Below are 27,687 nucleotides of genomic sequence, written 5' to 3'. Positions count from 1 at the left end.
TTTACTGTGAGACCAAGTGAAAGTGTAACATATGGGTGAACTCACCTGCCATGGTTGGAAATCCTTAGGATCTGCACATGTTCTGTTGGTGAAGGGACCTTCTTGATCTTTGCAATGAAGGAGATCCTGTAGTGCCTGGGCCAAGGCATGGGCGGCTTTGTGTGCAGAATAAGGGAACATGAAATCCTTCACCTCAAACACTGAAGCATCAAGTGATTCCAGATTTTCTTTCCCAGTACAGAGTACCAGCCCTTCTGTCACATTACCGTCTTTTGTTTCATTAAGTCTTTTTGCCCATTTGCATTTAAAGGCTTGCTCCCAGAATGTCTCTATGAAGATATCTTCAGACCTCATTAATGGGTCAATGTTGTAGAGGAATTCTTTGAACCCAGGAATTTCACCTCTGTGCACTACCATTCCCAGTGTGCCATTCAGTGTTTCCCACAAGTCTTTCTGTGAAAACGCTGGCGAAGGAACCCAACTTGTAACGCCAATCCATACTTTTGTGGTGGTCTCTTGAAGCGATATCTCCTTTAGGAATGGGACCATATGCACTGTAAACGTGTAACAGACAACCACAGTGGCAGTAGATCTTTGTACAGTATCAACGACAAGGGCTAGGGAGGTCCTGCTTGATTGTGTAGGTAGAGTTGCAAAGAAGTCAATGCAGATCCCTTCCTTTGCCACCGCTTCCTTAAGTATCTGGCTGCCTTGAAGACCAAGATCATTATTGGAAGCAAGAATTCCAATCCATGTCCAGCCAAACTTGAGCAGCAACTGAACAACAGCATCCACCTGAAAGGAGGTACTTGCCACTGTCCGTAGGAAAGACGGGAACTGGACTTTGTCACTTAGGATTGGGAGTCCAGAACCATAGCTTATCTGCTGTGAGGAAAGCACCTTTTTAGCCTTTTTGCCTTCACCTCCACATGTGCATACATTTCTGTCACTAAACTTTGTGTGTAAATTAAAGAAAGCATAAATTAATAGTACTTCATTTTATGTCCTCATGTGAATCTATTAAATTCTCCATGGATATCCATGCCAGTGGAAATAGGCATGCATAGATTTCTGTACAAGGAAATAGATTTGTACACATGAGTATCCAGATATTAAAAGTCACAACTAAGTTTAACTTACCTGTGGCATTTTCCACACAGAAAGTGTCCAGTGGATATTCTTGGTGGACAACCAATGCCAGAAAATGCATATAAGAGGGACTGCTTCCTACACAATTGTCTAGACTCAGTCAGCTAAGTATTTGCATTTTTCATCATGGCAACATGTATTAGGATGAGAAGGAGATCATAGGGTAGCACCTCACGGATACGGTCCATGATATGAGGCAGAATAATATGCCATGTGAAACGTCAAGATGAAATGGCGGGATGAGTAGAATCTTTCAAAGGTAAAACTCTCCAGAATACATGTGTCAGCTGTCGCTTGGTGACTACGTGGAATGTACAATTCTCGTGATTTTCCTGTCTCTTCTGTCTCTCTCCCCTTTGTCTCCTAATCACTGCTGCCTCGTCACACCTTTCATCTTGTGTCCTGTTGCAATCTTCTCTTGTTTCCATGTCCTCACTTGTTCCTATTTGGTCGATGTGGCCTTGTCTAACTCTGTATGGTACACACCAGGTCCAATGCACTACTTCCTCTTTGCCCACCTGGATGGGCAAACTGAATCCCCACTGCTTTGCAAGTAGGGATGCAGCAAATTGTGAGATACTAATTGGCTGCATCACAATGTGCATATTTGCAAAGGGTTGTAAAACATTCTACTTAATGAACATTAACTAAACCGGTATCTATTTGCAACCCCTTGTGATTGTCTACAGATTACATCATGGAGGCCTGTATAGAAGAGCAGACCTCTGTTTTTGAAAATGCATTAGCCAAATGAAATACTTTTTAGAGCAGTCCATGTCCATTGAAGGGACAGGTGTGGCTTCAAAAAGGTTTCCATTTAGCAAGACATTTGGGACACAATCAGCGGCCCTGACATGAATATCAAAGGAGAAGCTGTTGCATGGGTAGGGTTTCTCCTTTATCAATCAGATATCACTCTGGTGTTGTTATTTTATCAATAATCTGCAACACTGTTGTTCCAAAACATTGATACATGTGATTCTGAATCACAATTCTGGGGGTGTCCTTTTCTTGTCCCTTTATAATACCAAGAAAGAATGAGTCAACAAAGGAACTATGCAAGTCAAAAAGTCTTTCATGACTCAAAAATGCCTTTCATAAAATGTATCCTTGCATTTTGCTGTCACAGATCTTGTGATTTCGAGAACCGCAGGCTTTGTGACTGCAAAATGTAATGATACTGCTGGCCCATGGTTTGAAGATGATATCCCATTTTATTTCAGGCAGTACCTGTGGGCCAATGTCACAAACATCAATTAGGAACACTTAGCAGTTCGGAATCAACAGGCTGTTCTGGAGGCTAAAGTTGCATAGGTGCGAAAGTTCACAAGATCAAAGTACCATTCCCCTGTTATCTGTATTGCCTTCCTTTGTCAATGTTCCCTTTGTTCCTCTTTCCTACTCTCCCATCCTCCTTTCTCTCATTCTCTCATTCCCTCTTTTCCATTTCCCTTATTTTGCCTCTGTTCCCCTGTGGTCTCTTTCTGCTTACTCTCTCTTCTTGCCTTCCCTGACTCTACATCTTCACTGCCACCAAGTGTCTATTACTACAAGGTCACCCCTTTGTTTCTCTGGTGGTAAGTACCAAATCTCGAATGACAGTAGTTAAGAGACTCCCTTTCCTCCCTACCTTACAGCCTACAGCAACTATAGGATCAGTGGGTGGAAACACACACCATCATACAGTGGAACTTGGAACCTGGACAACATCTGGTCAGCAGTAGCTGACAGGATGCAGGACCGCTGGAAATGGTGCCCATGATGGTACAATTAGCTTCTTTACCGAATGAAGCCCGGTGATAATATTTGGAGTACTTTAGCAGGATTATTGGTGACACATTTAAAATAAAGACACTAATCTCTTTCTTGAAATCCAAGTTAAAAGAGAGTACAAATTAGTATACAAATTAATGAGAAGTACGCAAATAACTGTAATCAAGTGTACAATGTAAGTGCTGTGTTTAAGGCATCAGTAGAAATTATAAAAACCAATCATAAAACTATAAATTTTGGAAATAAAAATGTAGCAGGGCCATTTGGTATCCCCTGGGGAATCTTGGTATTTACTGCAATATCTCGATAACGAGCCCCTCCAGGTTCCTTCTAAGTCTCAGGCATTTACTTTATCTGGACTTAAATTAATAATGACTCCTTTTGAAGTTAATCACAGATGCTAATCCATTTCAAGAATGCCAATACTGTTAAATGGAAAGGACCACAAATAAATAACAAATAACCAGCATATGCTTAATTAAGTGGCATATTCAAGGAAATCCATCAAATCCATAAAGGGAAGCATCCAAATAGGTGCATTTTGTTGGTGTCATATTATGCTATGTTAACCATTGTTTGTTGAGTGCATCTATCGCCACAAGAGACATCTTGTTGGTAAGGTCAGATACTGCAGTAGCCATTACACATTCAAAGACAGATTTGTAGTTTTAGTCATTTTCAAAGTTAAAAGTACTTATGAGATTGCTTTAGGTATAGTGCCACTGTCTTGCAGTCATGACTGAGAATGAGCACTTGCCTAACTTCTCCCTTTCAGGTTTTGTGATAAAGCACAAAACAAGTAGATGTCCTATATAACCTAGCTGGAATACAATGTTGGAATTTCTCATGAGTCTACTTCAGCCCTTTCCCATAGTTGTCCTGGGGACCAATTCACATGTCCTTGTCTTATACGTTTCACCCATGAGGAAGTGGGAGAATTAACAAAGTCAGACTGTGCGGGACATCGCAATTAGCTTCCTACTAAGTGGCATTACAACCCATGATATTACTGGAAGTGACATCACAATAAGTGACATCATATCTTAAGACGTCAAACATATGTTTAGCAGGTCTATCATGAGTACAGTTGAGGAATCTCTGTGTGGGGGAATAATTAAACTGTCTTCCTTCCTTCAACATGTAGGTCTGCTAAACTTTATGTTGATACTAGAGCTTGTGGCTTCCCTTTTCATGTTTTGGCCTCAGCTCTGGTCATTTTCATGGGTGCATTGTTTGTTTTACTGGCACTCTGCATATTTCACAAATGCAGCAGCCATCTTGAAGTGGTCTATTTATAATTAATTTCCACTTAGCCTCCAATACAAAACTATTTTATACATGCTTCAGATCTACTTGACATGAGGTGGAAGACAGATGCCAAACATTTTCAGAGAAACAGCAGATCTTTATTGGCACTAGAGCCACATTGTCCGACTGAAATGATCTGGGTCCTTTATGAGACAAAAGAACTCCCTTTAATGTGGGTGCAGTTGGGAGGGTGGACATTATTCTATCTTGAAATGATGTACACCCTCCCAATAAACAAAATTGCAGTCACATACATCTGTGACAGAACAAGGCAAGTGAAAAGTACAGATGAATGAATATAAAATACATGCAACCATTTTGGAATAGAATTCCATGGGATAGGTGAATTCTTATAAACAGACATCAGGGAGACCTAGTGGAAGGTGAGGTCGTGTGAGTGTTTTCTGGTCAGATAGCAGTTAAATATAAACTGAAAAAAGTTCGAAGCTATGATAAAAAGATTTTTTTTTTAATACTGTAAGTCTAAATTAAAGAGAATAGATAGAAATATGCAATAGAGGAAACAACATAATCTCATTTATACGATCCCTTGCAGACAATAGTACACTATGGGCCTTATGAGTAGAGCAGTTAATTTTGACTTGTGTGTAAACCCCTGTTTGCGTACAGGTTGGAATTACGAGTTGTTCGGTATTTGACAAATTCAATACTTTTTTAATGTTTTTTTATTGATTTCAAATGATAACATCGTCTTTGAAGCAATGTACAACATAAGCACACTCTTTAAGCATAGCTTTCTACATCAACAGCAGTGCTTCCGAGATATAAAGAAAAAAACACAACATCTTTTAAACAATGTAGCTTCTATTCCCCACCTCTATCGTATGCCAGTCATCATTATGCAACATTACTACCACTTGGAGTACACATATAATGGTTTACATCTTATCTGTACCTCGAGATGTGTTTGCGCTATTCCAATATTCTATCTTCTAGTACATGTGCTATAATCCCCTTCTGTTAAACCTGTTATTTGTAGCTGACCGTCTACCTCTCTTTACACCCTAAGATGTGTTCCACTTTTGTGCCTTCAAGGCGGATCATCTAGAGTTGGTGCTGCCGCCTTTCGTGCCATCTCATAGCTATGATAGAGACTCCAGAATTTCTTAGGGCGACTCTTGGGGGGGCAAATTCGCTTTATAACTCTGTTTGTGTATTGCAGTACATCAGATCCTTTTCCCAGTTAGCCATTTTGGGAGTCGGGCCTCTTGACCAATAAATCGCCACTCGGCGCTTCGCCAGCAGCAGCCCCATATCCACCAGCCATCTTACCCCCTTAGGTAGTCGCTTCGGATAACCTAATAATGCCAGCATTGGATCCAGGGACAGCTCCATCTTGATTATAGCACCTGTTTTCCTAAATATTTGTTCCGTGTATTCCGCAATCCCTGGGCATAACCAGGCTAAATGCATAAACCTTGCTGGTGACCTTTCACATCTGTCACAGGTCGCTTTGTCCCTTAGGTCATAATGGCGCAACCATTCTGGGGTATAATATGCTCTATTGAGAAATTTAGGCTGAATTAATCTATGCCTTCCATTTAATGATATACACTTCACATTTTCACAGCAATATTTCCATATGTCATCATCTATTTGCACACCCAGGTTTACCTGCCACTCTAGTCTGGCTTTCGTGTAAAGGTTTTTCCGATATCCTATTGTGACATCATATAGTTTTGAGATCATCTTAGCTGGGGAGTCTGAGCCCAATGCATATGTCAGGGCAGTTACCTCCAGTGGCTCCAGTAATTTATCCCCTACCTGCTCTCCCAGCGCATGTCGCACCCAATTATGGTGAAATCTCACTAGAGGTGTGCCTGCATGTCCTTGCGCTTCAATTTCTGACTATTCACGTGCTCTTCTGTCTATAAACAAGTCTCCAATATCATGTTTACCTACTGATCCTAGGACATTTACCACTGCCGGTTCCCTACAGATCGACAGCAAACTGCACCATCCTAGCAGGGTTATAGGTGAATACAATATTACTCCAGCCTGTAGTTTAAGTAAGAAATGCCACACATGTACCGTAGCATTCACAGAATCTAGCACTTCAGTCCTAAGTGTGGTGACCTGAAATATCATAGCCGGGAGGGGCAAAGGGGCCGTAACCAAGTCTCGGTGTTTGGTGTATCCAGGCATGCGCGTGTGAGTATTGCACCACTCTGTAATATTGGTCTAGTTCTGGGGCTCCCAGGCCTCCCATCGAATAAGGTAACGTGAGAAAGTCCCACTTGACTCTCGCTTGTTTCCCTGCCCAAGCCAGTTTGATCATCAACATTCTAACCTTTTTGAAAAAGTGTCTTGGTAATTCCATTGGGATATTAACAAAAAGTAATAAAAACCTGGGCAGTATTATCATTTTCATAATAGAGACGCGCCCCATCAACGACAGGGCAGTGTAATCCAATGCTCCATATCATCTTCAAGGTTGCTCACCAATTTCCCATAATTCTCTGTAAATACTAATTCAGAGTCAGTGCGCATCTTAACGCCTAAGTACCGCACCGGGTCCGAAGTCCATTGAAGCGGATAATCAAGTTCAATGGGATCAACCAGCGAGGTCAACGGAAAGATTGTAGATTTGGACCAGATGACCTTTAGGCAAGGCAATTCCCCATACCTTACCACTTTTCTAAGCAAAGGTGACATATTGGTTTCCGAGTCTCTTATATACAATAGCTTTTCATTTGCATAAGTAGATACAATTAAGTTATAAAAAGGGAATCTAATACCTCTATGGCTATGATATTCCTGGAGTGTGCAAGCTAGCGGTTCTGCCACTAACACATATAATTGCAGCGATAGAGGACATCACTGACTCGTTCCTCTAGATATTGTGATAGGAGCGATACTATGTCACCAATTCTCACTCTGGCAGTAGGCCTATTGTATAGGACTCCCACTAGCTGCAGAAAGATTTCCCGTAGGCCCATGCTGCTCAATACCCGACTCATAAAGGCCCACCCTACTGAATCAAATGCCTTCTCTATATCTAAAAAAAACTGCTACCGCCTTAGTTTCTGGTCTAGTATGTTGTATGAATCCGCATACCGTCCTTAAATTATAAGTCAGATTTCACCCTGGTACAAAGCCTGCCTGTTCTGGCTTCACCAACAGTGGCACCAAAGGGGCCATGTGGTTGGCCAGTATCTTGGCAAACAGTTTTGTGTCCACATTAAGAAGCGAGAGTGGTCTGTATCATGTGCATTCATCTGGGGGATTTCCCGGTTTAAAAAAGTAATTATCAATTGCTCTCTCGTTGACGGGGGAATCTGACCCTCCTCACTCAACTCTTCAAAGAGCATCTTCAGATGCAGAATAAGCTGCTCTGCAAATGTTTTGTAAAACGTAACTATCAGTCCATCCTGCCGTGGGGCATTACCTGCTCTTGTAGTCTTGAGCGCCACTAGTAGCTCAGCTGTATCTAAGGGTCTCATTAAATATTCCCTGTGTGCGTCTTCTAGCCATGGAAGCTTTATATACTCTAAATATTGTAGTATTTCGCCTTCCCCAGTGTTTACTCTAGAACTATGTAACTGAGAGTAGTACTGGCTGAATCTCGTAGCTGCATCAGTAGGACCACTCAGCTTTTCCCCGCTGTGTTTATTTCCGTCACTCCTGACAAATCTCGCCTACTCTTTAGTAGTGACGCCAGGACCGCACCTGGCCTCTCACTCTCGCCATAGGTCCGTGCTGTGACATATTTCACCATATGTTTCACTTCATCATCTGCTACTTCGTGATATTCCTTCAGTGTAGTTCTCAGCTCCTCTGGAGTGTCCTCTCCCTCATCCTATAATATCTGTCACTCTATCCCTTTCAGGCGGCCTTCTAGGGTACTCAGGCAGCCTCTAATTTCTCTTAGCACTCCGGAGTGCTTAGCCATCATCACCCCATGTATATACACCATAAAAGTTTTCCATACTGTCGAGAACTTCTCTACTGAGCCAACGTTTAATTCAAAGAAATTGTCTATGGCCTCTGCCATTTCTGCCCTAAATGCGGCGTCAAGTAGCGCATATGGTGGAAATCTTCATGTGAATGGAGCAATTCTCTTCTGGGGGCATTCTATGGTCAGGCTTATTGGGGAGTGGTCCGAGTACGAACGTGTGTGTACTTCACAAGCCCGGACCCAAGTATTTATTACCCTAGAGGCAAACCAGTAATCGATCCTGGTATGCAGGTCACGGAGGGCTGAATAATGCGTGGAGCCACCTTGGTTGGGAAAACGGAGCCGCCATACATCTACCAAGTCTAGTTGCAGCAGCGCTTCATGCACGCCTCTAGCCGCCGCTGTAAGACGGCGTGACGCACCACCCAAGCGATCTCACTCTGGGTCCATTATGCAGATAATATCTCCTCCCTAAAGCAGTGGCAGTGTGATGTACTTACTCAGCGTCTTCCGTAATTTCTCATAAAACTGTGGGTTATCATAGTTTGGCCCATAGACATTCACAATTACTATATCCAGCCCCCAACCACTGCATCTAGTAATCACAAATCAACCTTCCTTGTCCGAGACCAATTTTTCAAGCTGAAATCCTAACTTCTGACGTAGCATGTGTGGTGAATCCTGCTGCATGAAAAGAACCTTGTATCCTCCTATTCGTTAGCATGCTACTGGTAATAGGCAAATGTGTGGCCTGAAGCCGCGCTATATCTATATCATGCCTAGCTACGTATGACATCACTTTCCTTAATTTCTTGAAGTCACTTAGACCACGTACATTCCATGTCAGTGGTTTTATTATCCTTGTGTCGCTGTGTCATTCCTACTTGTACTGGGTAAGTTGACACTGATTCTGTTGCATTGTCTAATTGTTTCATCATAATTTACTTACACTGCACATTGCCTCTCGAGAGTACTACAATCTAATGACGTGTTGCAATTCAAACAAACTCCCCCCTCACAATCCCCTCCCAATCCATGCCCCCCTCAACTTGGCATAGTCGATTGACGTGTCCCACTCCCCTACCCCTCAAGCCCCAACATTTTGAAAACAACATGTGAGAGCTTCACTAGCTCAACTTATATAACTAAGTCATCTACCCTTCTTACAGTGTGCAACACTCGTAGGCGGATGTTGCCTGCTCGCCTGCTCCTGTTCAGCTCACTGTCCGGTACCGGTTACTGTCACTATTACTAAGAAATTAAGCCATAAAGAGAAAAAGCATCTGTTTCCTTCTTTATATATTAACATGTTCTTGCGTTATAATCATTGAATTCTAGGTGCGTAAATTGTGCTATTGACCAGTGTTGATTGCTGGTGTACCCACTTCTTCATTCATCATCACCCATATACGTAAATATGTCTGCTGTATGTCGCCATAACACCTACAATTCTAACCTATTATTTTCACAAACCTTATGAACCTGTAACAGACCATGCATGGGGTATAACTGGGTATCTGTCTGGCTTTTCTTGTCTCCTCCTACTCTGTATCGTCATGCTCCTCTTCCTGCTGCAGCTCTACATTAGGATTTAATTTCCCTACTTTAATGTATTCTTTGAGTGCTTTTTGCAGTACTTTGGGGTCAGTAAAAATATTAGTTTTGCCTTGTATATTAACTCGCAGTCTAGCAGGGTGTAGCATGGAATATTCCAGGTGGTGTTCCCTTAACTGTCCCTTCAACGGTGCAAATTGTCTCCACACTTCTTGCACCAGCATGGTAAAATCAGGAAAGAGGGAGATAGTGGAGCCTTCATAGTGCAAGTCATGCTTATCTCTTGCTCTGCATCTTGAAAGGTGCCTCTTACCTCGACAGCCGTGAGGGGAACGGCGCTTCATTCCGGAACCTATGTGCTGCTCGCTGTGGTGCCGTGAGGGGAACGGCGGTGGAAATTAAAAACTACTACCCCCATCATTCCCTCTTCCGGGCGCTTGCCTATCGCGTCATCAGGCAGCGCCGGGGAGGCTTAATGACTCGGGAGAAGACCCGCAGCGCGGGACGCTCTTGCTCTGCATCTTGAAAGGTGTCTCTTACCTCGACAGCCGTGAGGGGAACGTCGCTTCATTCTGGAACCTATGTGCTGCTCGCTGCGGTGCCGTGAGGGGAACGGCGGTGGAAATTAAAAACTACTACCCCCATCATTCCCTCTTCCGGGCGCTTGCCTATCGCGTCATCAGGCAGTGCCGGGGAGGCTTAAAGACTCGGGCCCGTCCTTGCCCGTCACTGCCTGGACCTGACTGGACTGGGCTGCCCCCCTAACATTGTCATATGCGCATCAGCAGGAAAGGTAGATATGTACTTTTAGTTTACATTGGTCATACGACTAGTGTGCACTGCCTATGTTTATTGAGGTTTGTGGCCTCCTCGCCTGGATTACTGTAAGGTTGTACTGTGACTCAACATTCATATTATTGTCACACTACATTGCTAATATTTGTTTCGAGATTGCATTGTCACAGGGGCGTACACAGTATATGATGGCAGGCAAGGGGAAGCGCATGGGAGGGGGTGGGTCCGTGTCTGGCACACTTGACCATTTTAATACTAGAGCAGTCTCTGTTTTAGAACATGAACTGGCAATCACTGAGCGTCGGCTATCCTCCGAGCTAATTCAAGCTAGGCGTTCTTCCTTGGGAATACTTGCTTTAGCAAAATCCCCTAAGGACTCAGTAATGCAGGTTTTGGGAGATGTTGTGCAGCAGCGGAATATAGGGGACAGCATCATTACATCACCTGTCCGAAATGATCCAATTGTTGCCCGGGGGAAGTTGCCCCCTTAATTATTAGCGCTCCTACCAATCCTAAATCTGTCTCTACTTACCCACAGACAAGAGCTAGTAAAAAGGGTGTTAAAAGTGCTATTCTTAAGAGGAAGAGAGATGGGCTGACTCAGGGTGGGAGACAGGCTAAGCACTCTAACGTTACAACATATTCACCATCGGAGACTGGTGAGGCTCAGGCTGTCGATAACTCACTTTTGGGTGAAACTTCTAATAGGCTTTCGGACCAGCCCCAATATAGTGATCTGACGTCTCAGATCGAGCAAATAGTCCGTTCCCTATTATTGCCACTTTTGGAAAGGGTAAAGGTGGTCACTGACAAAGTTGATCGACTCGAGCAAACTATCCTAGATAACTTTTGCTCATTAAAAAATGTTATCAAATTAGCCACCAAGGACAGTGACAACCCTATCAAGGTTAATTCCACTCTTCCTGCCCCGTCACTTTCTCCTCCCATCACTGATGCACCATCTATAGCTAATTCTAGGGTATCTCCCCTTAGAACTCTGACAATAGACAATACCACCACTCAAGGTGGCAGCCAGGTCAGGGTTGGATTAAGGGACTCATCAGGAATTAAATCTCTTAGCAGGAGTATACATAAAGGATTAAACACAGACCCCGGGGACAGAACAACTAAATCCTCCAACATCCATATTCACCTACCTCCTGACTCTATTCCTTATGTTGTTGTCTTGACCGGTGTGCCGGAACATAAAATCGGCACAGAGGAATCCTATCAACAACTCAAAAATAAAGTAATTTTCTGGCTTAACCTAAAGAGACCAATCCTGAACTTTTTGGACGGGAAGATTCTCTTTGCCAGAAGAGTTAGTTGGGTGGGCCCCAGACCAAAAAATGTCCCAGGGGACTGTATTATTATTAATTTTAAGGATAGCCGCGTGGTGCGTTTTATTTGTGATCAACCACCTAGTCGTGATAGGTCAGAAATAAGGGTATATGATCTATGGTATTTTTATAATTTTTATCCCAACATTTCTGGAAGTTCTGGCCAAAACCAGGAAAGAAGGGGATTTAACCCAAACTTTGCTACATCCCCCCCGAGCTTACTGATAATATATACCATCCGGTTGCCTTAGCTTGACCGGGGCTGGAGGGATCCCCTTCAAGCACGTCTCCCTCACCAAACAATTTGATAATTAGATCTGAGGGAAAGGGAGCTGAAGTCATAGAGCCGCATGAGCTCAGCAAAAAACCTACCTGCAAAATTTTAAGCTGGAACATTGCTGGCATTAGACTCAAAAGCCAGGACGAGCTATGGGTGGGCTATGTTGTGTCCCATGATATCATTGCATTGCAGGAAACCTGGGACACAGCGAATAGTCTTTCTTTGGATGGCTATGTTCATTTTTATATTCCAGCCACACCTAGTTTGGCGGGGAGGGCAAAGGGGGGCCTCGCATTGTTGGTTTCATTGAACCTGAAAGGATTTGCAAAACAGGTAGAATCTTGTTCCCAACATTGCTTAGTTGTAGAACTAGTGGTGGCAAACTCCCCTTCTTTGCTTCTGATCAATTTTTATAATTCTAAAGACAGCGTCAGCTTAAATCAGCATCTAGAATCTCTGGGGGAGGTTCTGGACAAATTCAGAACGTCACATAATAGCTTTGAGGTCATCCTAATGGGTGACCTAAATATCCATCCCTGCAGCCTAGGTTGTATTTTGGATGATGATGATGGATCTCCCTATTCATCATCCACACACTTTGAACACACCAAACAAGGTGAGGCTTTGGAGAGCCTATTGGCTTCCTCAGACCTCACCGAACCCGGCTGCTGCATGGAAGGTCAGAGACCTTGTACTTTTAAAGGAACTGATTCAGGTTCAGTCATCGATTACATTTTTGTTTCTTCATTGATTTTGTGCTTGGTTTTAAATTACAGGGTTGAGGACTCCGTATTTAGTGACCATAATCCCGTGATAGCTGAGGTCGCTTCTGAAGGGTTCTTGGCCTTTAAAGACTTAAGAAATTTGGGAACCAGAGCACTTGAAGCAAAAGATCAGGGCAGGAGATTAAAATGGGCCCATGTGACCCCGATCACTTTTTTACAGGAAGTTCTGTCTAAGGTTGAACCGGAGGTGGGTATATGCTTAGACCATATTAACACTAACCCCAGGATAGTTGAGGCCTTTAATACCATTTGCCTACATATAAATGCTGCCCTCCTGGTTAAATCCAAGCCAGGCGGCCAAATAGGCAAAAAATGGTTTGATGCAATTGTACCAAGGCTCATTCTGCTCTTTTGAAGGCGATAAAGGGAAAACCGAGAAACAGACCTCTGATTACATCTTTGAGGAAACAGTATAAACTGGCCATTAAAGCTCGTAAAAACGAGATTCAGGAAGAAGCCTGGAATAATTTATTGTCACCGGAAACTTTGCGGGATAGCTCCAAATTTTGGGGAGTTATAAACCAATCTTTCTTTTCCGGTAGCGAGAATCAGGCCATGGATTGTACCATTCCTGACGAGCAGTGGTTAGCCCACTTTGAAAAAATCCATAGTTCATTTTCGTCTGGGAATTTAGATGGGCTGCTACCTTTGAATCAGGTTGGTCCAGTTTCGGCCTTCAAGGAGGAGGACGTAGAAAAAGCTATTCTTGAGACATCTAAGAATAAAGCGCCAGGTCCTGACGGCGTCCCTGCAGACCTATATAGGTCTGCTCCTAAACTGTGGGCCAAAATATTAACAAATGTCTTTAACGCCGCTAGAAATAAGAATATCCCCGAGTCTTGGGCAAAGTCTATAATCATCCCAATCTTTAAAAAAGGCCAGAGGGATATTTCCCTAATTGACTCCGCCGTTAAAATCTTAGGCAGAGTCATTTTGGGCAGATTGAACACTTGGCTCGAGGGTAGTGGCATATTATCAGACGCTCAATACGGTTTTAGGGCCAATAGGAGCATGCAGGATCAATGCTTAAATCTTCACTTACTTATTTGCAAATATACTATTGCAAAGGAGGGGTCCTTGTATATGGCCTTCATGGACCTCTCCTCAGCTTTTGACCTGGTTAACAGGTCAAAACTGTGGAGTATTCTCTTGGACATAGGGGTTGATCCCCCTCTGGTTGGAGTTTTGGCAGATCTACATCGCGGACTATTAGCCTCGGTGAGAGTCACACAAGGGGGAAGGTGCACCAGCTGCTTTAAGTCAGAGAGGGGTGTTAGGCAGGGGTGCATATTGGCACCTCTTCTTTTTACACTATATATAAATGCCCTGGACCCAGCCCTGGCCAATGCAGTGGCGGATGTACCACGTGTAGGAGACACCAAGATCCCAGTTCTCCTATACGCTGATGACGCCGTGCTTTTGGCGCGTTCAGGGGTGGCTCTTGATAGACTATTGGCCTCTTTCGGTGACTTTATGACATCACTAGACCTGAAAATTAAAACTCAAAAATCACAGGTTATGGTCACTGGTCAGGCCAGTAGGAAAAAGAAATCCAAATCCTTTTTTTGCCTAGGCCATGAGGTTAAAAGGGTCCCAATTATTACTTTCCTAGGGGTTATTTTTGATGAGAAAGGTACATGGGGCCCGCAACACAAACAAAAAGGCAACTCTGTGGCAAGATCGGCCACAGCTATACTTGGTTTTGCCAAACGGTTGGGAGCTTGCCCCTTGGAGGCCATTTTGAAAGTTTACAAAGCTAAATCATTGGCTATAGCCACCTATGGCTCTGCCATTTGGGGCTACACTAACATCGACACCATACAGAGGGTGGAGAACAAGTTTTTAAGATCCTTGGTGTCTGTTCCCCAGTCCACACCCACTTTTACAATACACTCAGAATTGGGTATGGGGTTTGTTGTAGACTTAATGAAAGTGGCACCTGTCATATGTTGGTTAAAAACTTGGCTTAATCAGGAAATTCCTCTAACCCATCTGATACTTAAGGATTGCCTTGCCCTGGACAGAGCCTATATAATCCCATGGATGGCATACGTTAAAAAGATGTTGGCAATAGTAGGCAGACCAGAGCTATTTAACTCCCCTGACTGTATTAACAAGAAGGACATCATGGGGATTAAGACCGCACTATTGACACGATTTATGGTCGAGAGGGAGGACTTGGAACTAAAAAAGCCATTAGTGAGAAGGAACTATGGGTTAATAACTGTTCCAGGTCTTGAACCCTACCTGGCATTTGTAACCAGCCCACTTCATAGGTCTCTCCTAATCAAATTCCGTTTAAACCTGATACATTTTGTGCTAGGTTTTTATCCCACATGGGCCACCCCTGATAATGCTACCCAATGTGATTGTGATAATTTTTCCTGTCAGGACACACTACATTTTATTATGTTCTGTGAACATTACGCACAGATTAGGACAAAATACTTGTTACCTTTACTTAAAGGGGCTGGTTTCGCCCAGGTTCGGCCAGCGCTTCTGTTCTTGCAACTTTTGCCTAACACTACTATTGCTTTTTATGTAGCAAACTTTTTAGTTGCAGCTGTTCGCATCAGTAAGAAGCGTGTTAGAGCACGGCCCAGTCTTAACATGACTGACGTGGTGTGACGGATGGTGGTCTTTTGCCATGAAGTTTTCTATTCCTGTTAGACTTTTTAAATTGGAATTATATTTCTGTATCTTATTTATTCTTTTTAACATAGAATTGAACATATGAAATATGTTCTCTTCAAACTTTTTAAAACTTTGATAATGTTATTTATAACTACTATTGTAATTGATGAATTTTTGCCCTGTATCTTATGTAATGTGACTATCTGTTTGTATTGTCTCTTTTTTATCTTTAATGATCGAATAAAAGTAACTGACTGACTGACTGACTTATCTCTAGCTGCCTTTAGCGCAGCGTCCCTGTCCATATAGTTCAGTAGTTTCGCTATAATGAGATGCGGTGGGGCACCTGGCACGGGTCGCCTGCCCAATGAACAGTGGGCACGCTCCATCACGAACATCTCTGGGAAGGTTTCTCTGCCTAAGAGGGATGCCAGCAACTTCTCCGTGTTGATCTCCATATTGCTCCATAATGGGAGGTTGCTTCTCCTAGATCTCGCCTTCAAATCCTCCACCTCACCTTGCAGAACATTTAGGAGTTTCGCCATTTGTTTTTGTGTAGTATCTGTTTCCGTTTGCACTTCTTCCATCTCCGTCACCCTTCTCTCTGTCATATCCAATCTTTCGGCATGTTTATCCAATCTTTCAGTCACACAATCCATTCTATATGCCAGTGAGTCTATCTTGCTATCTATAGCAGTTAAGCTTTTTTGTAGCTCTGCAAACATCTGCCTTACATCTCCTTCACTGCTCTCATCTCCTTCTTTGGATGGATCTGCATCTTGTTCTCCTTCCGCCTCTTTCCCTCTCATTTTACGCTGCTCAAAGTTTATCTTGGGTTGTGTCTTGTCAACTTTCCGCATGTTAACTATCCTCTGGATGTTTAATTATTCGATAGCAGTTCTGCTGCAGTCACACGTGGAAGACTTTGTGTTCCTTACTGGTACACTCATCTCTCTTCCTACACACCACCCCCTTCTGGTACGCTCTCTAACGCACCCCAATTGACAGAGCTTTGGACTTTTAGTATAGTGCCCCTCAGTTCAGTCAGCAACCTTAAATAGTTGCCATCCCACAGTACCTTAAAGAGTAAGTGGCGTGCATTCCAAGCAGTTTTCCTTCACTTCCACCAGGAGTTACACTGTGCGTGCTTTGCCAATTTGTTATGCAGACACTCCGTACTTCACGATCTTGTCCCTGCAGCACACAGCAGCCCTGAGTGCCCCACTGCCTCTCTTGCATCGTTGACTGCACTGCGCGTATGTGCGTTACTAAGTTCTTACTATCAACTGCTGGCTTTACAAGTTAGTTCACATGTCTGGTGACTTGCACACTTCTTTGCTCTATTCAGTGTGTCGATTGCTCTACACCCAGCATCTTAAGCTTGTTGTTCTATGCCACCAATCCCCACTCCATGGAGTGGTTCGTGTTTCCCCTGGTATGATCCAGCCCAGGTCTAGTCTGTACCTTGGTGTGTCGTAGTTAGTCCTCCTCAGTACGTCGTGCCGTTCGATGCTGGTCTGAAGCTCATCTATGTCAGCAGCCGACTAATCTCCTAAGGTTTCGAAAGGAGTTCGCCAAGGGTGTGTGCTTGCTCCTACCCTGTTTTCACAGTTCATTAACAGGGTTATAAGTTATTTTTCTGACCATCCGACGGACGCCCCCACTCTGGCTGGCATGAAGATCCCCCTCCTCATGTTCGCGGACGATACTCTTTTGATTTCTAAGACAAGACAGGGCCTGCAGTCGGCCCTGTCTCGTTTTGAGTTAATTTGCCGCGAACATGAGTTGGAAATAAATGTAGGCAAGACTAAGTTTATGGTTTTCCGTGGCCCTAGGCGTGTTAGTGCGCAGGTTCGTATGGGAGGTGCTACTCTGGAGCAAACGGCTGTGTTTACCTACTTGGGGGTTACCTTCAGTGAGTGTTGTAGCTGGAAGCATCAACTGGATCTCCTTGTTCTCAAACATGCCCAATTAATTGGAGCTTTGTTGAAAGAGCATAGTCATTCCCTAACTAAACCTATTGCTCCCCTGATGAAGATTTACGATTCTAAGATTCTCCCTGCCATTATGTACGGTGCTGAATTGTGGGGATTTAGTAATTTGTCTAAACTAATGATTGCACAGAATAAATTTCTTAGGTCCGCAATAGGGCTTCCTCAATCAACACCTTGTATCCCATTACTATATGATTTAGGCCTCCAGCCCCTTGAGGACATGGTAAGGTACAGGCCTCTCGCGTTTTGGCGACGTCTGTGGACCACACCGGAACTGTCTATTTATGCCAAAGCACTACCGGAAGTCAAAGGGCTTGAGGGTTCACATAGGATTACTTGGTTGACCGGAACTTTGTTGATTGATATAGGGATGGGAAATCTTTGGGCTAATCCGGACACAGCTGTTTTCCCTTCGAAAACTGTCCTGAGGGATGCTTACTGGTGTAGGATTAAGGCCAGGAGATTTGCTTCCCTTACGGGTAGTTCTATGACAGTAACGTTTCTTGTTCTTAAGGATGAGTCCGCTTATGAAGGATATTGGGACACTATTACGAAGCAACTTGATTGTAAACTGTATCACCAGTTTAGGGTGGGCTCCCTACCACTGCGAGGGCTAACAAAAAGCTGGAGCCCTCTTGGTAGTGATAAGTGCCCCTTTTGTGTGGACCAGATAGAAACTCTGGATCATTTTCTCTTTTGTTGTCCGGCATATCTATTTCCTCGGCGTGTGTGGCTCCGTCCAGTATGCCGATTAATGAGAACTCGTTTTGCACAGGTTGCTAATAGAATTTTGAAATCTGACACGTCAAAACCTGTGGTTATAGGTGTTGCTAAATTTATCAGCTGGGCTTGGATTCTTAGGACTCGGAAGGTTACAACCTAACTTGTGTTATATATGCCATTTTGTCGATTTTAATAACTGTTATTTTTATGGCTACAGGGTTAGGTATTATGTGTTTATTATATTTACCTACTATGTACAGTCATCGTGTTTTGATAATATGTATATTTAATAATTTTTATTGGTTTTATAATCTACATATGTATTGCTATGTTGATATAACTGTTTCATATGAATTTTATTATGTATAGTATGTCTTTTATGATGAAAATCGAATAAAGACTTTTTTTGACTGACTGACTGACTTGGATGGGAATAAATCAATTTTTAAGCAAATTGCTTTTTCTGTTGTGATATTGTAGGCTTTCTTTTTTGTGATATTGTAGGCTTTCTTATGTATTTTCTTTTTGCAATCTAGTACTATCTATCCTCTTGAGTGGTGATGGGGAGATTTTCCTATACGACCGAGGCCAATGAAATCTTTTACAGCACACAAATTAATTGGACATTTTTCCCAGTGGCTGCACCAAGACCCTTAAAGACCAAATTGAGTATAGAGATCAGAAGAGCCGTAAGCCCCCATAAACCTAGTTCGAGTCCACCAAGCCCTTCTAGTTAGCCAAGGATTCTACAAAGGTCAGCAGCCCATCAAGGGCTCACATAATTTATCCATAAAAAACATCTTTTTGAAGCTAGTTGCCCTGCAGGTGAAGCCAAATGCTCACAGCTAATTCAAACTTCATGCTCACTGATGGAAAAAACTTGGAAACTGACTTTTCTAGTGCTTGTCAATTTCCTTGGGAGTTCAAATGTAAAAATAAAGCATTAAGAGGCCTACCAAAGTTACTCTGCAGGGACAGTGACAAGCAGTGTGAAGTCTTCCTTTCTGTGCATCTCCAATTCTTGATCGGAGATTGCGCTGCTGTGCATAAGTATTTGAGAAAACCTCATGGCATGATACGGGAAGCAATATTCAAACCTACCCTCCATCAATTACAATGCTTAGCATCTTAACTCTCCCACTATCAATATAGTATTATCCTACTGATGATTAAAATATTTGGCTAACAAGCCTTTTAGAAAGATTTTGGAGGAAAAGTAGCATACTGAATAATTCTTAGGAAATGCTTCTGTTTCCTGACTAACTGCCCCCCCCCCCCAGCTATGCATGAAAAAACAGTTCTATAAAAAAAATCCAAATACATTTATTCCTCACCTTTCCCACAATTTCAATTCTGGGTGCTTTTTCAATAAGACCTCCACTTTTGACTCTGAATGATCTAAAGCAGTCGTCTTCATTAAATGTCATACACTAAACAATGCAAAGTAGTATCAAAACATTGCTTAAAAGATACTGCAAGTACCTTCAGTAAGAAGTGAATGTAATTACAAAAAATATATAAAATAAATACAAATCCCACTACAGGTTCTAATATTCCACAGTGCATGCAGAGAAATAAAATGTGTGTTAAGGTAGTTGTAAATCCTGAGAACAGTTGGATTACAGACAAAAAAAGCAATGTAAAGCTTAGATCAGCATCAAGATCTCTATGAAGCACAGTATGTAAAGTACTGACACATTTAGAATAAGTACCATTATCTGTAGGGCTGCAAGTCACAATGCAAGGGAAGGTGTATAAATAACATAATAGGGCAGAGTGGTGTGTGGAATAGTATGCAAAATTAGCAATACTTAGTAACAGGTCAACAAAGAACATTATCAGGCAAATTGAGCCCAGGTGCAATAGCAATGAGGCACCGTGAGGATTTATAGGATATTGTTAGTAAGTAAAGATGATTTAAACTGTTAAGTGACACATGGTTTATTGATAATAAAGAAGTATCAAATGAACATAGAAATCTGTTCCACTGAGGGTTACACAAAAGTAAGTGTATTTTGGACATAATAGGACCACAGCATACCTGAGGGAACCTGCTAACAGAGAGTATCCTCGCCATAGGCAGAGCGCCTGATGTCAGACCATCTCCAAGGAAGCCAGCCAGCTTGGGTATCAAACGACAGCTGTAGTTTGGGATTGTCTCTTTCCCTCCTGAGAGCTCCTGCAAAGTGCTCCCAATGGCAACCACCTCAGAGGAACATGAGTCATAAATTTGAAATCCCAAGGTAATGTTGGATAGGAGATCAGGACTTCTATTGATTTCACTGATAGCAAACACCATGGCAAGGACACTTTGATAAAACTCGGTATAAATCCTGGTGATGGCAAAGAAACATATGAAAACTCAATTATAGATTTTACTTTGCGATCAATTGTCACGTACTGACAAAGCAACCCTCTGATTATCAAGGAATTCAATTACATTTTCCAAACATCTAAGGGGCTGATTTAAATGTTGCTGGAAAGGTTCATCTGAAATTGCAACGGAGTACCCTTTCCACCAACCTGAAGGTCGGCTTACCTCGTTTAGAGTTGGGCGGAGTCTACTCCATCTCCGCTGCCTATACACACACCTCCAAGGGCCTGATAAGATAAGGGCTGCCGGAGGTTTGGCCATGTGTCCGCTAACTGCATTTCAATTTGATGCACACAACTTGGTGAAAAGGGTCAGTGAAAACATTTAATTGACCCTCACACTGTGGAAAAATGTGCTCCCATGGCAAGGGGGTTATTGTTCTTTTTTTTAAAAATAGAAAATCCCAGTTTGGAATTTTCTTTTTGAAAATAAAAAAAGTTGTAAGTTTGATGTATGGCTCAGTCATGTTGAAAGAACCATCTGTCAAACTTACAATGCTGGATCTGTTGACAGGGTCATCAGACATCTCTAAATATGGCTGGCCGAGTACCCTCACCATAGCAGGAATAAAGTACTTTGCCATGGCGACAGTAATTACTCCATCTGCCAATAATTAAATCAGCCCCCAAGGGAGTTATTAGGTAAACATTGCATGCAAGTTATATGTGTTTATATTTATTTAAAGAACATTTCCTGCAGTTCAGAGGAAACCCTCGGAGTAAGGTAATGCCTTAAAACACAATTACAGGGAATTAGAAGTGCATTCACAGTAACTTAGAAGTAAGAAGCAGGAATCCAGCAACATATGCAGAGTGAGAGCATCATTTGAGGGTGATCATCCTTCTGTTGGGTAGAAGAGGTCCATCTAGATATCGTGATTAATAGCTTGGATAACCATTTCACATGGGCATTATGAGTCTTCAGTTGAACACCCTCTATGAACCTAAACAAGATCTTGCGAAGGGCAACTTAATCTTATACCATAGGCCCCATGGAGAATATATCTGAGCACAAGTGATCGACAAAACATTGCACAAAAAAATTCTTATGCACTGTCACTTATATAAGTTATATTGGGTACCATTGTTTTAACCATATATTTTATTCAAAATGAAATATTTTATTATCGAATCTCTCGGATCTGTGCTACATAGTCTTGGCAATAATTGTTTTTAAGTGATATAACAATGTGTTATCGTGTTCTGGCCGAGTAGACACCATGTACCAGTTATCGTTTTTTATGATAACATTTATTTGCAAAAACTCTATTTGTTATAAAGGATTGTCGGATGCTTGGATGATATTTTTTATCGAAATAAAGCAATTTGACTTGACTTGACTTGACCTTAACAAGATCAATTAAGAAAATTCATAACTGATGAGCTAGACTATGCCTCTTTTACTTCTAATTTGGAGATTGGTCAGAGAAAAACAGGATTTCAGATTCTACAAAGAATTTTAACAGATTTGCTAGGTTCAGTCATGTTAGGGTTTAACTTGGTTTAATGTCATTGGTCAATGAGATCTAGCTCCAAGACCACAATAGAATATGCCAAAGACCTGACTGTCTGCTAGCCTGTCTTTATCATAGAGACATCACCTTGCAAGTGTGAACATTGCATCAATCCAATGTCTATGCAAACTGACAGTTCATCTCAAACTAGTGTGAACAAGGACAAAAACAAACGTCTATGTCATAAGATATTTTCCACTTGGGCAAACCTCCCCCACTGGTCCATCTATTCCACCTTTTTCACAGTCTTCCAATTGGTTCCAGTCCCCTTAAGAGGACTATTTGAGATAAATATTGTTTTTTCCGAGGGTTTTACAGCTTTACGCAGACTTTCCTTGCATTGTTTGAAAACCATTAACACTGAGGATCAATTGGGTTTTAATTATAAATATATATTTGTATATTCCCAATGTTTACCCATAAATGCTTAGTAAGTTAGTTAAGTTCTCTTTTGCAAACTTTATATCAACCTTGATATAGGCCTGAAGGTCTCCATTTTTTAGCTGTATGTTTTTCATATTTTAAATAAATAGTAAATATTGAAAGAAACCAAATAAGATACAATAAAGTGACTCAATAAATAGCACTGTCATGTTTACTTGGCCTAATATCCTGTTACCAGTTTATATTTTATCATGGAACTAGTGGGATGGAAAAAAGAAAAAAAACACAAAAATACATTTGAACACTATAAGTGAAGATTGAAATAGTACTTACTGTTATCAACTACTAAGTTATCCTATCTATCCAAAGAGGGGAGAAGTGGAACACTCATAGACATTCAGCGTGCCGGCTTGGGTGTTGCTCCCCTGTTCTGATATAGTGTAACTCGGAAACACACTAGCCTTTGTCACCGGACACGCAGCGCAAGCGGGAGAGTATGATCAGGTGTATAAGACTCTACTGGATCAGAATAGGCCCCGTGGAATGTGTTGGAGAAGCTTGGAGGAGATCCTGACACATAGGGAACATGGGATGTCTCGAAGGGTATATCAATAATGATGTAGGGGAACATCTAGTGTTATTGTTCATCATATTGTTGGACCTCTCCATAGCTGTGCAATCTTATACTGTTACTTGTATAGTGCTGTATCGCTACCTGGATTGTATCATGCTGACCAGTTCTGGTTGTTTTCTTTTCTTGTTTTTTGGTTCTAATTGAAATCTGAGATATGCACCAATGCCAAACTTGTATAACCCAATTGGCACATTGAAGTATGTGATTATTGGAACTTGGAAAAAATTCCAATAAACAAATTAAAAAAAAATTATATCCTATCTAATATTACATTTGAACAGTGTACCCTCCACCAATTGAAATCTATTTCTTGGTCAGGTGTGCATAACATACCTTTCAATCAGGTTTCTAATTGCAGTTAAGGCCTAGTTTCCAGAGACTTAGGCCCAGATTTTCACGGAATGCTGCGCAGAAGCCAAAATTGCTGTGCTGCGTTGCACGACAGGGAGGAAGCAGGAAAGCACAATGTCTACAAAGATATGGCTCTCTCCTCCCCTCTTACTAGCGCCGGCACAGATTTTAGCTTTTGTGCGCCAGGCACACACCTTAGCACCATAGTGCTTGGCTGTGTGCCTGAGTCCACCATAGGTTTTGTACAGAAAGCGTGCCCTTCCAGTACAAAATACTATAAGTAGACACACTATAAATCTTTCCCTACTTTGCATATGTACTGCACAGTGCAGCACGCTTGGAAAGTCGGAATAGAAAGGAGGATTAAAAACATATCTGCTTTTAACTCCTCCTTTCAAATGGTATTAACCTTTGGTGCTAAACCTTGTCTACTATTGTGTGTATATAGGGTTTTGTGTCAAAGGGCATGGGTAGTTGCATGGAAATGCCCAAATACCACAACATGTAATGCTGCTTTGTGTTACATTTAGGGTACTTTCCAGCACTAACAAGTTTTGCACTTCAGAGCAAATTAGGAAAAAACAAATTGTGCTGGTTAGAGTCATTTTTGTGACGCTAACCCTGCGCATAATATTTGGAAATCTACCCTTAATATTACCTTTTAGCTGTGAAAAAGCCACAACACTATACCAGGTAAAGATGCGTTAAGGGTACTTCGGGTTTTTTTCTGGCTCAGTTTGGAAACAGCTTGTTTATTATGGGTGCTCATAAAGATTCCTAGCCTCTGTTGCCCAGTGAATGCAACACATTTCTCATGACTGGTGTCTAGGAAGTAAGCAGTTGTACATTTAGAAACACTAAATACCAAACATCGGCAATGCCAATAGGTCTTATGTTTTTTAATCATGAAATGACAAAACATATAGGTTGGCTTTTGTAAAGGAAAGTGTTTGCTAATAGTTGGGCATGTGTTCCAAACTCGCCTTGAACGAAAACACCATAATGCAGCAACCTCTTATGGAAGCTGGGAGTCAGTCGCCTTTGTTGAACTGATTGCACTAGTGAAGTTAAACTGTAACCTCGATGACCGATGTCTTAAAATTGAGTCAGAAGATGTCATTTTCATTGAGAGGGGTAGAAATAAAAGGCAGAAACAACAAAATATTGCAAAATGTTTACATTTCACAATAGGTCATTTTCTTATCCCAGCTATTACAAATCTTAGGTGGATGCTTTGGTAAACAGAAAGTTGATAACATGTTAGCAAGATAGAAAAATGAAGCGTAGAAACTTCCAAGGGTGAGTATTGACTATCCGTAGCCTGGCATGGACACAAGAAAAAAAGCTGTAAGCTAGTAAATAAAATACATTTAAGAACACACACTAACTCACAATTATCAGCAACATGCCATGTTACTTATCTAGTATAACTAAAGAACTACTTGAGCACCATAATCAAAGGTGACACAAATGGTACAATGTAATCATCCTCAAAATTCATGTCTTCCACAAACAGCCCATTAAAGCTGTCTGTTTACAGGCTCTAATGAGATCCGGGAAGTGGAGGGCCCTTCATGTCACAGGAAGCAAAAGGCTTTTTCTTAACTGAACATTGGAGAAAGATGACCTTTGTGTTGTGCCACGTGTTGAGTGGGTGGTTTGAAATGATTCCAATCATGTCAATGTACTGTCAAATGACACAGATGTTATTATTATTTTTGCAATGTTCATAAGTCAAGGATTGTCAAAAGGCACTTAATCCTGCTTCATATTCTGTACAAGAAACTTGACCCAGAGATTCCTAGTGTTCTTATCAAGGTACAAATTCTTACGGGTGATGACACAATTAGCAACATTGGAACACGGCTTGGAGCTTTAACTACTGAATCTGTGAAGTTTTTGAAAGGATTTGCTGACACAGAAGAAGAATGTCACTTTAAAGATGTAGAAAAATGTGCTTGCGTGGAAAATTAGGTCACACATTTGACGATCTTTGGTAGTGTGAGTTCAAGAGATCAGTACAGGTAAGTAACCTTCCACAGATGTCATATTCTGTGCATGGACACATTAAAAGAGCGTTCTACTTCATCCTAAAATGTGTAAATGTTTTTGATCAAGCATATGTGGGGAAAGATCCATGTGAATTTGTTTGGGAAGATATTGATTATGTGCTAAAACCGTAGAAATTTCTCGAGCCTCTACCCACAGAACTTACACGTACATAAACTTACAAAACCTGTGCTACAAAAACATGTCCCTGTCGATATGCTCTTCTCAAATGTTCAACATTCTGCAAATGTACCACAAGTGATTGCAGAAACAAAGAAATAAAGTGAGCAATGAAAATGTGTCTAAATAGGGGTGATAAACATTATCTTTTTCATATTCAGATAATAAACATAGTTTGGGGTATACATAAAGGGTTTAAAACGATTATCATTTGTTTCATTTTGTATATATGTCTCTTCTTCCTTTATCATAGCCACCATTTCGCAGAATGGCAGAGGGGTTGCTCTGAGGAGATATTTTCTGTCTCTATAAGACTTTTTGACTCCCAAAACCATGTTTTGACACTAAAATGAAGTATATAGGGCTCATGGTTCCTGAAATAATACATCATCACTGCAACACATCTGCCGTTTTTAAAAAAATCACCCAGAAAATGTTGGCCCGGATCGCCAATGTCTACTGTGAGGAGGAGCCCGCAGTCGTCCCTAGCGAAGTCACTGACCTCGCTGTCCCAGAATACCATAGACAAGCCGATCCGACATCTTTAGACATCCAAGGGTTAACTAACCCCGATTCCTCTTACAAACAGGAAGAGGAACGGCCCGGAAAGGAGGAGGACCAATCAGGAGAGGCCCGAGAGGCGTGTCAAGTCCCTAAAAAGCAGATGCCAGACCATGACGAGGAGGAAGAAATCCGGAAGCAGGAAGTAGAGGACAGAACCTTGGGAGGAGAAGAGGAGCGTCACAAAGAGGAGCGGAGGACTGACAGACGAAACCCCAACAACGCGGAGGAAGAAGAAACGGAACCAGACACCTGGACGGAGGACTGGTGGACGCCCCCTGAGGACCCCTGCACGCCGCCGTAACTCTGGAGAGTTACGGCTTCCGCGGTATGTGAACCGGGGATAGGGGCAGGGAGGGCAGCGAAAGAAGGGATTGTGTTTGTTGGTTCCCCCCCGTTGTTTTCTTTTTTCTTTTGGGTATTTGTTGCTTGTCCTCATTGAAACACCATACGAAGGGAAGGGAAGAGGGAAGGCATAAACGTAAGGGACGCCAGAGCAAGCACGCATTTTGAAGTGCATAAAAAACCGACAAAAACAAACTACTGCCCGATTTGGGACAAGACAGGTCCGGGCGTACTGGGGAAGTGTTGTTCTTTGTTTTTTTTTTGTCCCTTACGCCAAGAAACCCTGTTCCAACGCCGTGGCCAGTACAGAAGCGGCTAGCGGAGCTTTAGATGAGCAAGTTTTGCGTATCTAGAGTATGAAGGGGAGTTCCCCATCCTGTTTTAACCCCGCACGTTCAACCAGTGTGTACACTAGGGTGTTTCAACCCCTTTTCTCTTGGTGGCGGTCTACCCTCTTTCATGTGGGCATCTGAAGAACCCAAATACTCACCGCAAACCCTCTCTTCTTTTCTTTTTTTTCTCTCGGTACTCGGGGGACACTACCACCACTCACCTGGAGGGAAAGAGCCCAACGGAAGGACTGGAAGACAGGAAGAGTGAAGAAAGAAAACCATCCACCAACCCTGACTACCATTATTGCCATTATTATATCTTTTTGTTAAACCTTAATAAATTACACCATCATTGATTCACGCATAAGACCTCCTCGAGTCTTTGTCCGCCCATCCCTCTCACATCTACCAAAGCTAAATTACTTCTCTAATGATCCAAAAATACAAATCAATAATGAAAATCTCTGGACAACAATTTTTTATGGTGGTATATCAGGGGGCCGGGATTATAAGGGCCACCTGTTCAGGAGTTAAGTAGGTAGGGTACATGTAATTGAACTGCACATATTTCAGTCGTGAGTTAATAGAGATGTGTTTGATCATACACAGACATTGCTCCCATTTAGTGCCAGAGAAGTCCTGCCCCAATGTAGCCTCCCAGTGTGTCTAAAAATGCTTTAAGGGGTTTCTCACTGTCCTGTGGTAAGGTA

General features: G+C 42.1%; 1 protein-coding gene across 1 annotated transcript in view; it reads right to left on the bottom strand.

The window, feature by feature from the left end:
* The window catches only part of LOC146796875 (vomeronasal type-2 receptor 26-like), a 134,563-nt gene that overhangs the window by 53,435 nt on the left and 53,441 nt on the right, over positions 1 to 27,687 (bottom strand). Inside the window, exons 3-4 of the mRNA XM_085631408.1 lie at positions 20,296 to 20,587; positions 46 to 882 (exon numbers count right to left, since the gene is read on the bottom strand). Coding sequence (XP_085487534.1) covers positions 46 to 882; positions 20,296 to 20,587 — 1,129 coding nt within the window. The remainder of the gene's footprint in view (positions 1 to 45; positions 883 to 20,295; positions 20,588 to 27,687) is intronic.

The sequence above is a fragment of the Triturus cristatus genome, chromosome 10, assembly GCF_964204655.1.
Source record: "Triturus cristatus chromosome 10, aTriCri1.1, whole genome shotgun sequence".
Lineage (NCBI taxonomy): Eukaryota > Metazoa > Chordata > Amphibia > Caudata > Salamandridae > Triturus > Triturus cristatus.
Note: the sequence above shows the minus strand (reverse complement) of the source record. Positions and strands in the feature narration are given on the sequence as shown.